General features: G+C 38.8%; 1 protein-coding gene across 5 annotated transcripts in view; it reads right to left on the reverse strand.

Moving 5' to 3' along the window:
- Positions 1–12841, reverse strand: part of DIAPH2 (diaphanous related formin 2) — a 914837-nt gene that overhangs the window by 250699 nt on the left and 651297 nt on the right. For all 5 annotated transcript variants that reach the window (XM_074391645.1, XM_074391644.1, XM_074391643.1 and 2 more), the window contains one exon: positions 1939–2102. In XM_074391645.1, the coding sequence (XP_074247746.1) occupies positions 1939–2102 (164 nt within the window). The remainder of the gene's footprint in view (positions 1–1938; positions 2103–12841) is intronic.

Below are 12841 nucleotides of genomic sequence, written 5' to 3' on the forward strand. Positions count from 1 at the left end.
GGTCTTGAACTCCTGACCTCGTGATCCACCCAACTTGGCCTCCCAAAGTGCTGGGATTACAGGCGTCAGACACCGCGCCCAGCTCACATGTATATTCTTATATATCCACTCACCCACAGATATTGTTACAAAAAAATTATTGGATTTATTTCAGTGTGTCAACTAAAGTATATTTTGTGGTCCTCATTCCTTTTCAATGCACATTTTTTTCCTTTTTGAAAATAATCCAAGTAGATATAACCTGTGTGCTTAACTGTTCATAGCACATAATCAGCTTCTGAGTTTTGAAAATGATTTGGCCACTTTGTCTTACCCCTGTTCTCAATGCCAGAACACATTCTACTAATTATGGGTTAGCCAAAAAGTATGTGTCCCTATGAAACGTCAAAGACCAAAATCAACTAATAATATTTTCAGCAAAAAAAGAAGACATACGATCATACTTCTGGAAGTTTGTGGTTTAACTTCTGTGACCAAAGCTCGCTTGTTTCACTGTTGGGGTGTGCTCTGGGTCATAGGCCCTGGGTTAGGACATGAAAGTAATTTGATTTCCACAAGCATATTCATATCTCACAGATGAAGTCACACCAAAATCAAATTATTTCACCGGAAAACAGCATTGACAAAGAAAGTACTGCTTTGGGAATAGAAACATACCTCACACTGCAATGACTCCGTTTGCCAACTGACATTCCTGCTGGGGATTATTGCTAGTGGTCCTTCTTTCTAATATATAAGCTGGACATGGTGGCTCACGCCTATAATCCCAGCACGTTGGGAGGCTGAGGCAGATGGATCATTTGAGGTCAGGAGTTTGACACGAGTCTGGCCAATGTGGTGAAATCCTGCCTCTACTAAAAATATAAAAATTAGCCAGGCGTGGCACGCACCTGTAATACCAGCTACTCGGGAGGCTGAGGTAGGAGAATCACTTGAACCCAGGAGGCAGAGGTTGCAGTGAGCCAAGATCGCACCATTGCACTCCAGCCTGGGCAACAAAGCCAGACTCTGTCTCAAAAAAAAAAAAAAAAAAAATCTATTGTTATATTAAATATGTAAAAGAATTATTATGGATGAAAATAAAATATATATGTATATATATATATCTCAAACAGGTAAAGATATATATATTAAAAGAAGATATCTATATCTATATATAGATATAGATATAGATATATAAAGATATATATATATAAGGCCGGGCGCGGTGGCTCAAGCCTGTAATCCCAGCACTTTGGGAGGCCGAGGCGGGTGGATCACGAGGTCGAGAGATCGAGACCATCCTGGTCAACATGGTGAAACCCCGTCTCTACTAAAAATACAAAAAATTAGCTGGGCATGGTGGCACAGCATTTATATAGCATAGCCTTTGATTCCTTTTAGCATCATAACTTGTAGCCTAATTGCCCCAATTAATGCTAATATTTCCTGTAATCCTCAAGAGTTCCAGTTTAAAACAAGAGCCCACATTGTGAAAGAAACTTTAGATAGTCAAGATCATTTACACAGTCCAATTCAAAATCAGTTTCTCATTTAGGCTGTGAAAGAAACTTGTTTGTAAATCATAGCATTTGAATTTATTATGTGAACAATTCTAGATAATAATTTTTAAGCTATGTAAAATTATAATATGCTATATAAAAATTGAGATTATTTAAGTACCAATTCATTCATTTTCTATAAAATTTCAGTAAAATATTTCCCATGTATACCTAACATTGAAAATAATTCATTTAGGTCCCCATTATGTTAAGCCAGCCATGACTTATAACTTAATTTTTAGCCATGTCACAGGTATAAAATATCTGTCAATTCTTGTTAAAAAAAACTGTCACATGAAATCGATATAGTCAATAGGAACATAAAATGACAATAGAAGGAAGACATTCAGAAATATAAGCAACAGGCCTTGCAATGCTTTCAGATGTATTTACTCACCAAAAACAAAGTTCGGAAGTTGTTGAGATCACCAAAGAACTCTTCTATGCTCACTGTCTTTGAGTCAAAAATGAAGTATTCTCCAAGATTCTCATAGAGCTTCAGCATGTTGTTGTGCATGGTGGAGAGTTTTTCATACTGTTCTCTGGCACTCTTTGTAAAGCTGTAGCTTTTTGTTAAGGAACATGACTCAACCGTACCTTTCAAAGGCAATCACTAGGTGTTAAGATTGAAGGAAACCATCACCATCACTTCTATAAATACATTAGTAATTCACAAATACTTGTGTATAGTTTGTTAGGGCTGCCATGGTTAAAATACCACAGGTTAGGTGGCTTAAACAACAGAAACTTCTTTTCTCACAACTCCGGAGGCTAGAAGTCTGAGATCAGGGTCTTGGTGGGTTTGCTTTCTTCTGAGGTCTCTTCAGTTTCCTAATTGCTTCTTCTTACATCAGACATATTGGACTAGGGCCCAGCCTCATCATTTTAACTTAATTACTTCCTTAAAGTCCCTACGTTCAAATATAGTCCCATTCTGAAATACTGGGTGGTTAGAACTTCAACATATGAATTTTGTGGAAGACACAATTTAGCCCAAAATAATTTTTTAAAGTCATTACATTGGTTAGTGAGTCTTGAAGATCTCTAAATTAGGTAGAACTATTCAATATGTAACCACACAGAACATGTTTGTTAGAAAATGTTCGCTAAATGAAAGCACATAGGCATAAATACCAGAAAAAGGCCTCATATATTTTTGCAGGTAAGGTAGAAAACATCAGATCTCATGAGAACTGAAAGAAAAATAAAAAAGGTAGAAAACAGTGACAAAAACCTTGAAGAAAAAACTAGATATGTTTTTCTCTTTTTAATATATGTCTCTATATAAATAGAGATAAGAGGTTATAGTGAATTCTGTATATGAGTTATATGTGTGTGTGTGTGTGTGTGCGCGTGTGTGTGTGCATACATACATGCATAACTCACATGAGGAGGGGAAAGAGAGAAGGAAGAAGGTGATGGGGTTCAAGATACAATTCCCCAAAATATGGCACCTTGGCAGTTGAGAAATCAGCAAAAGCAGGGAGATCTCTCTGATTTTCTTCTAATCCTTTTATTCTGAAGCATGCAAGAAAATAATTCTCTTAATTGCCTCCGAAGTAGGTTATTAGACCCTCTTTTCACAGCTGCTCCTCCTATACATGAAGGAAAAGAATGTCCTTATCTCTGGAGATACACGGACTCAGAGAAGAACCTGAACAAGCATGCCTTGCTAAGTTCCCCCAGCTCATTAGCACATTCCCTTCACCCAATTGTATTTCTCCACTGTCTGCTCTTCATCAAACCTAATCATAAACATACATAAGTTGGCCGGGCACAGTGGTTCACACCTGTAATTCTAGCACTTTGGGAGGCTGAGGCAGGTGGATCACAAGGTCAGGAGATGGAGACCATCCTGGCTAACCGGTGGAAACCCTGTCTCTACTAAAAATACAAAACATTAGCTGGGTGTGATGGCAGGCACCTGTAATCTGATCCTCGGGAGGCTGAGGCAGGAGAATCGCCTGAACCCGGAGACGGAGGTTGCAGCGAGCCGAGATCACACCAACACACTGCAGCCCGGGCGACAGAGCAAGACTCTATCTCAAAAAAAAAAAAAAAAAAAAAAAAAACTCAAGTTGACCTATTTCTTTTGGTCTTCATTTCTGAGGGATCCTGTGTCACATAAAATTAATATTAAATTAACCCATAAGTTTTCCTCTTGTGAATCTGTCTTTTGTTTCAGAGTTATCAACCACAAACCCAGCAATGGGTGAGAAGAAAAACTGCTTTTCCTCTATAAAGGAGAGGAAGTGGCATGGCAAGAAAGGAGAAAGAGGGAGAAGGAGGGACAGGAGAGGAGGAAGGGGAGCGAGAGAGGGACATAGAGGGAGAGAGGGGTAAAGAGAATCTGCTATAGATCTAGAGAGAATTTTCTGTAGCTTTACAACCTAATCACCCAAAAAGTTTGTTAAAACACAAATAGCTGTTTGCTGGGGCCCCAGATCACAGGCCTGAGAATGATCATTTCTAACTAATTTCCAGGTGATGCTGATGCTGCTGGTCCAGGCCCACACGTTGAGTAGTATGCTCTAGAAAATTAAGTAGAAGCTATTATCTCCAGAAACTAATTTTACCACTTCTAAAAAAACTTTGAAGAAATAACTGATCTTAACAACCACCATTACCAAATAAATCATAAAATGAACCAAATATATAAATGTGTCCTACTAAAGATATCTCACTATATATAAATTTATACTTATAGAAAGAAATTATATTTTTTTCTGATTATAGAAGATATAAATGACCTTTTTTTTACAACTTAGATCTTAAAAACATAACTAAAATTTCTGACTCAGAAACAAGTATTGTGAACAATCTGGAACACTTTCTTCTGGTCTTTCTTCTATGGCTAGTAACTTTTGATTGTTAATGGATAAGAATGTTTTACAAAAAGGTAAGTGGACTAACCACAAAGAATAAAGGAAACAAAATCAACAGTTTAAAATTAGAGTTAAGTCCATTAAAAATCAATCATGATCACGGAAGTAAAATTTCTTTAGATGGAAAAGCAATAGACTTAGAAGTGTAAAGAAAAATCATAGTGCAGTCTGGGGCATACTATTTTAAGATCTACTATAGTATATTAATATTTTGTGGTGCTATTATTTTATCAAGTACTGATAATTGTGCCTTGAAGAACTTGACTTTATAAGATTATCTGAGTTCTTCACTGTGTTTTATTATAACCTAGGGCTAAATTTATTTTCCATGGGAACACAGCTCTACTTCTATAATGGAAGTCAGTGGGGAAATCAGACTGTTTCTGGAAAGTTACTTCAAAGCTGACACTTACGGAACACACCATGATTTTAAGAGTGAGATGCCCACTTCCTATGTTCTTTTTTTATGCTATGTAAGTATTAGCATTCACATTAATGACACAACAGCCCCTCTCATGCTGACAAGTGATATTAAATCTTTCAATCCTCAAGCCCTTTTTTTTCTTTTTTTTTTTGTTTTTTGGTTTTTGTTTTTGAGACGGAGTTTCGCCCTTGTTACCCAGGCTGGAGTGCAATGGCACCATCTCGGCTCACCGCAACCTCCGCCGCCTGGGTTCAGGCAATTCTCCTGCCTCAGCCTCTTGAGTAGCTGGGATTACAGGCACGAGCCATCATGCCCAGCTAATTTTTTGTATTTTTAGTACAGACGGGGTTTCACCAAGTTGACCAGGATGGTCTCGATCTCTCGACCACGTGATCCACCCGCCTCGGCCTCCCAAAGTGCTGGGATGACAGGCTTGAGCCACCGCGCCCGGCTCCCTCAAGCCCATTTTTATGTCAATAGACCCGAAAGAACAAATACATTTCTGACAGATTCTACTTTCTTTTTACCAATGAAAGGGTATGTAATGCTTCATATAAAAACATTCTGATTTTTACCTTTGAGACTGTCATCATATATATATTGGTTTTTAAGAAAATGTTTATCATCATATTTAAGTGTAGCGGAAAGAAGACTCTTCATTTTTTTAGCATAGAATGAAAGTGACATTTCTGTTTTCTAGCCTCTCTTCCCTAAATAAAACAGATTCATTCCAGGGACTTGCTAGGCAGAAACACTTTGCAAAGGTCACTTACTTGTAATCTATTTGCAATGCAAATTACTAAACTGTTTCTATACTGCAGGAAGCTCAACATCTGTATAACACAGAGAAAAAGCCAAAGATAACAAAAAAGGCAAAATTTGTAAGTTCTCCATTTATCACATAACACAATTTTTCACCAGCTGTAACATGTCCATGTAGTGATACCGAGCTTCATAAATTTGTTCTTATAGAACAAAAACTGATTTCAGAAATTGTCTCTGTACCCAAGTGAGGAAATCTGAAAAATTCTAGGAATGCTTTATCTTCAAAATAACAAATGGAAAGCATCACAATCTCTAAATCCTTCACTTATCTTCAGAGTGATTACTTTGTAAAAGTGATAGATGGCTGGCGAGTCAGCACTGAAATCTTTCATAATTGCAACCATGTCACCAAATCCTACGTGGGACTGCAGGTAAGGAAACATCACTTCATATCATCCCTACATTTAATGTGGGAATTTTAAAGACTTACTATTGATTTTTAATTATCTCTCTTATTTTTTAGAGACAGGATCTTGCTCTTTTACTCAGGCTGGAGTGCAGTGGCACGATCATAGCTCCCTCATCCTCGAACTCCCAGGTTCAAGCCATCTTCCCGCCTTAGCCTCTTACATAGCTGGCATCAGCTATACGGCACCACACCTGGATTCATATGGGAAATTTTTGTTTTGTTTTTTGAGCAGCCACTAAATACAAGATTCTGGGGTAGTATCATGCTAAGCCTTGTGATCGTGATCGATAGAATGATCATTAAAGCCTTAATCTCTACACTGAAGAAGTTTATAATCTAATAGTACAAATAATTCTACCACCATTAATTTGCATGTATATAAGACTTTATCACTTGCTGTATACATTTCCTTCTATTGTATTGTATTCCATATTCTTTGTAACAACCTTTTCAAAAAGGCAGAGCAATATTACTATTCAAAGTTGAGAGTTGAGGGAGCTAGATAAAAGGCAGTTAACCATTTAGGGTTAGAATGCAGACATTGTAATAGTCTATGACGTGACACCTAGTTCTTTTCATATAGAAGTGTACTGTTTATAGTAACAGTGACCTTCATGTGTCAAAATCAAATGTTCACTCCTTTATTCTTCTTTTTAGGTCTCAGCAGCATATGACACATTTAGCCACTTCTCTTAATTTCTGTGACACAGAAATGAAAAGTTTTCTTTCTCACTTCCTCTCCTCTGGCACATTCTTTTTGTTTGTTTGCTTTTGTTTTTCTGGAGACAGAGTCTCACTCTGTCACTCAGGCTGGAGTGCAGTGGCGTGATCTTGGCTCTCACTGCAACCTCTGCCTCCTGGGTTCAAGTAATTCTCCTATCTCTGCCTCCCAAGTAGCTGGGATTACAGGTGTGTGCCACTAAGCCCAGCTGATTTCTGTATTTTTAGTAGATATGGGATTTCACCATGTTGGCCAGGCTGGTCTTGAACGCCTGACCTCAGGTGATCCACCTGCCTAGGCCACTCAAAGTACTGGGATTACATGCATGAGCCACCATGCCTGGACTCCTCTAGCAACTTCTATCAAATGTTAGAATAGAGGGCTTGGTCCTGAGCCCTCTATCTACATCCTCTGTCTAGTTGATCTCAGCAATTCACATAGCTTTAAATATCTATATTCATGATGCCAACATTTATATATCTCCTATACCAATCTCTCTTGAGACACACACGTTTTATAATCAACTGTCTACATATCATCTCCACTTGAATTTTTAGAAAAATGACATCTATTGATATTTCAAATGTAAATTCCTTCTTGAAAACCCTCTAATAACTTTCTACAACACTTGGAAGAAAATCTAGACTCTTTCCCATGATTTACAAGGCTCTACATGATCTATTCTCTACCCATCCCTGCAATGTAAGCTAATGCCATTCTCCCTGTTAAATACTATGCGTGGCTGCATCAACCTTCTTTCTGTTGCTTGGACATACCAAGGTCATAGACAGCTCAGGGCCTTTGAACTTGCTGTTCTCTCTGCTTAGAATGTTAATTTCCCACCAAGTCATTCAGTCTCAGCTCAAATATCACTTCCTTGGACAAGCTTTCCTCAACCATCCAATCTAAAATATCCATCCCCATCACTGTTATTCTGGCCTGTTTTATTTCATTCTGAGAACTTAATCACTATCTGACATTATTTATTTTGTGTATTTTGTTGATTTACTGTTTATTGCCTACCTTTCCCTACTGAAAAATACAGTCCATGAAAGTACACCTTCTCTAACTGATCACTGACCTGTCAACACCTAGATGTGTGCCTGGCACATGAAGAAATAGTAGCAGTAGCAAAAGAAATGTAAATCAACAATAACGACAATATATGTGTAACCTTTTTTTTTTTTTTTTTCTGAGACGGAGTTTCGCTCTTGTTACCCAGGCTGGAGTGCAATGGCGCGATCTCGGCTCACCGCAACCTCTGCCTCCGGGGTTCAGGCAATTCTCCTGCCTCAACCTCCCGAGTAGCTGGGATTACAGGCATGCGCCACCATGCCCAGCTAATTTTTAGTATTTTTAGTAGAGACGGGGTTTCACCATGTTGACCAGGATGGTCTCGATCTCTTGACCTCATGATCCACCCGCCTCGGCCTCCCAAAGTGCTGGGATTACAGGCTTGAGCCACCGCACCCGGCCCACCTAAACTTTTTTAAACATAAATTGTGTGAGCCGCTGTTGATGACTTCCCATGGATTAACTCATTTAATCTTCACAACAGCTGAGATTTTAAAAAATCATTGCATAAGGTCACACAGCTAGTATGTCACAAAAATGGAAATAAACTGAGTGTGCCTCCTGAACCCATGTTCTTAACCAGAAAGCTATACAGGTTCTTAAGAAATACTTGTTGAAGGGGTAGAGGCTCATTCTAACACTGCAGAGAATGACCCCACTGAAGGTTGGGTCATGGGCTGACTTGAGTACTTCCAAACCTGAAATCCCTTTGACGAATCTTAAACCAATTTCACAGCAAAACTCATTTACTGAAAATATTTGTACAGTATTATTTCATTGTATTTGAGAACACATTTTAATCCTCTCATACAGTTTCATTAATCTGAACATCTTAAATACATTTTAATAACAAGTTTGGCTTCAATCATATTTATTTATTTATTTATATGTTTATTGAGATGGAATTTCGCTCTTGTTAACCAGGCTGGAGTGCAATGGCGCGATCTCAGCTCACCGCAACCTCCGCCTCCTGGGTTCAGGCAATTCTCCTGCCTCAGCCTCCTGAGCAGCTGGGATTACAGGCACGCGCCACCATGCCCAGCTAATTTTTTGTATTTTTAGTAGAGACGGGGTTTCACCAGGTTGACCAGGATGGTCTCGATCTCTTGACCTTGTGATCCACCCACCTCGGCCTCCCAAAGTGCTAGGATTACAGGCGTGAGCCACCGCGCCCAGCCCATCATATTTATTTTAAAGCTACATATGTAATAGTGAATACATTATCAGTAGAATGATGGTAAGCCTAAATTAATTTTGTGTCTTTAGACCTGAATGTTGCTCTAGTAGATACTTTATTAGATGTATGATTAATTCTATGTGTCAGTTTGACTGGGTTAAGGGATGTCCAGATAGCTGGTGAAACACTGTCTCCAGGTATGCCTATGAGGGTGTTTCTGAAAAAATTTGCAGGTGAATCAGCAGACAGAGTAAAGAAGATCACCCTCCCCAATGTGGGTAGGAATGATCCAATTTGTTGAGGGCCAAGATAGAACCAAAAAGTGAAGAAGGGTGAATTCTCTCTCTCTCCTGAGCTGAGACATCCATCTTCTTCTTTCCTCAGACACTGACGCTCCTGGTTTTGGGGCCAAGAAACTGGGGCTGGGATTGGGGCGTAAATCATTGGCTCCCATGGTTCTCAGGCCTGTGGATCTGTACTGGAACTATACCATCAATTTTCCTGGTTTTTTAGCTCGCACAGGGTTGCAGGTTAAATGACAAGATGTCTCAGTCTCCATAATTCTCTCTATATGTACATTTATATACATATGTATAAAATATTCTTATTTTATATAAAAAAGAAATTATATATATATAGTTTTTATATATATAAAATAATCAATTTTATCTATTGTATTAGGGTTCTCCAGAGGAAAAGAATATTATATATAATCAATTAATCAATGTATATTGATTATATATAATAAAGGCCGGGTGCAGTGGCTCACACCTGTAATCTCAGCACTTTGGGAGGCCGAGGCGGGCAGATCACCTGAGGTCAGGAGTTCAAGTTTGTGTATAATATTGATTCTTTTCCTCTGGAGAACCCTAACACAATAGATAAAATTTTAAACTGGCCATTTTGTTTAACTCCTATATTAGAGAATATAAATTAAGAATAGGGTTTAAAGGAAAATAAGTCTTTTTCTGTTTTTGGTAGGAGATAGGGTCTTGTTACATTCCAAGGCTGGAGTGCAGTGGTTATTCACAGGTATGATCCCACTAATGATCAGCACAAAAGTTTTGACCTGCTTTGTTTCTGACCTGGGCTATGTAGGTATCCGCTGCTTCAGCAATCTGGTTGTCCCCCATTACTGAAAGGTCGCCATATTAATGTGGAACTTAGTGCGGATGCCCAGTCGGCTTAGTGCATTATAGCCCATAACTCCCAGGCTCAAGCAGTCCTCTCATCTCAGCCTCCTGAGTAGCTAGGCCTACAGGCATCTACCACCACACCCAGTAGAAATAATACTTAAATGTATGTAGTGAGATCCCTGTTCAAAAAAAAAAAACTGCTATAAAATGTATTTTATGAAAGATGAATTGCCCGGGCACGGTGGCTCACGCCTGTAATCCCAGCACTTTGAGAGTGAGAGGCAGGCAAATCACTTAAGGTCAGGAGTTTGAGACCAACCTGGATAATATGGTGAAACCCATCTCTTCTAAAAATACAAAAAAATAGCAGGGTGTGGTAGAGGGTGCCTATAATCCCAGCTACTCAGGAGGCTGAGACAGGAGAATTGCTTGAACCCAGGAGGCAGAGGCTGCAGTGAGCTGAGATCGTGCCACTGCACTCCAGCCTGGGCAACAGAGCGAGACTCCGTTTCCAAAAAAAAAAAAAAAAAAAAAAATGGCTATTTAGTGGCTTACAGGCAGTTTTGATTCTAGAAACAGAATGACATTTACTCCTTACTTGGGAGTAAGTTACTCCCATAAATGTTACTCCTTACTTGGGGTTAAGATTGAATATAACTGAGTCTTAGGAAAGTATGTTGTAGACCATTATGATTGACTTGACTGGGCCAGGCAGCCTGGCCTTAGTTGTGTTTTGGCAGCAGTGAGGGAGAAGCCTATGGCCGTATTTACGGTGACATGGGAAGGCTGGTTATGGGCACACTATATAACTAACACAGTTCCCTGAGAAACTACTGAAGCCATTGGTAAGATCAGCAGCCAACGCACATTTGCTCCTGAAGACCCAGATTTCCTGGGATTTGGCGCTACAGGAGACAGTGATAACAACTATAAAAGCTTCAAAGAACAGGACACTGTGGGGAAAATGATGAGATTATTCCAGGATCAAAATGTAGAGTGACCTCTTCCCATCTGTTTAAGCAACTTTGGAAGTCCCTGAAATATTTAAAGAGAAGAATTCTGGGAAAACAATGGACTTTCCAAGATGAAGGTAATTCAGAGTAATTTATAACATAAAATAAATATCACCTTATGGTGGTGAAGGGCGACATATCTAATACATATAAACTTGTCAAGTATGAGAGGAAAATAAGAAATTCAATGCAATTTTCCTTTTACTAGTCCCCTTTCAAATTTCTTGTTCTACAAAGACAAATATTTCTGATTTTTCAAGCGTGGAAGTTATTCAAGATAACTGTAAGCTAAAATCACATCATCTTCTCCCTAACAGAAGTATTCTTTGCAGGGTGTATAAACTAAAATGTATGCAGCATTTTAAAACACTGCAAGGTAAAATGCTAATCTTTTGAAAATGTTATTAATTTGAAATGGGTTTGGTCTCAGTCATGAATCTGGAAAGTTAATTTATAAAACATTTATCATAAGTCCCACAAAGCATTTTTCTTTCCTTTTTTTTTGAGACAGACTCTGACTCTATCACCCAGGATGGAGTGCAGTGGTGCGATCTCCACTCATTGCAACCTCTGCCTCACAGGTTCATGTGATTCTCTTGCCTCAGCCTCCAAAGTAGCTGGGATTACAGGTGCCCAGCATCATGCCCAGTTAATTTTTGTTTTTTAGTAGAGATGGGGTTTCATCATGTTGGTTAGGTTAGTCTTGAACTCCTGACCTCAACTGATCTGCCCGCCCCAGCCTCCCACAGTGCTGAGATTATAGGCGTGAGCCACCGTGCTGGGCCTGTGCAGTCAGGTAATCATTGCTCACTGCAACCTCTGCCTCCTGGGTTCAAGAGATTCCCTTGCCTCAGCCTCCTGAGTAACTGGGATTACAGGTGCATGCCACCTAGGCCCAGCTAATTTTTTGTATTTTTAGTAGAAATGGGGTTTCACTGTGTTGGCTAGGCTGGTCTTGAACTCCTGACCTCACGTGATCGACCCACCTCAGTCTCCCTGAATGTTGGAAATACAGAAGTGAGTCACTGTACCTGGCCCACAAAGCATTTTTATATTAACTCATTTGAAAATCTCATTTAGGTAAGCAGTGGTCACAATTACTTGGGTATTTATGCACTATAGAGAATTCTCTTAAAGCTTTTATCACCTATGTTTCTGTGTGACTATATATGAATTTCTAGATTATATTCCTTAATAATATACTAACAGTATGGACTTAAAATTCAACCTGAGGTAGTTATAATTCCTCCGTAGGCTTATACTCAAATAGAAAGTAAGTTATTTTCTTTATAGTTTAATGTACATTTATACTGGTTTTGACTATTTTAGATAGCTGACAGCAGGTGTTATACCCACTTGCCCGCTAACTGATCCTACTGGTAAAATAGGATTACTTCATCAGTGCTATGTGTAGAAAACTGTTTATCATTTTACTTAATGTTGATGTAAGGAGTAACTGTTACCACAAAAAACTTGTTCCATTAGAACTAGAATCAGCATTAGCAGAGCACTGCGGATGAAGTAGTTTACAGAGCTCGTAGATAATTGAGTCAAATCAGTCGCTATAATTTTTCATCTTCAGAGGTAGTACATTAGTTACTTATGATTTTAAAAGCCTGAAATATTAAATATCATT

The sequence above is a fragment of the Saimiri boliviensis genome, chromosome X (genome assembly GCF_048565385.1).
Source record: "Saimiri boliviensis isolate mSaiBol1 chromosome X, mSaiBol1.pri, whole genome shotgun sequence".
Lineage (NCBI taxonomy): Eukaryota > Metazoa > Chordata > Mammalia > Primates > Cebidae > Saimiri > Saimiri boliviensis.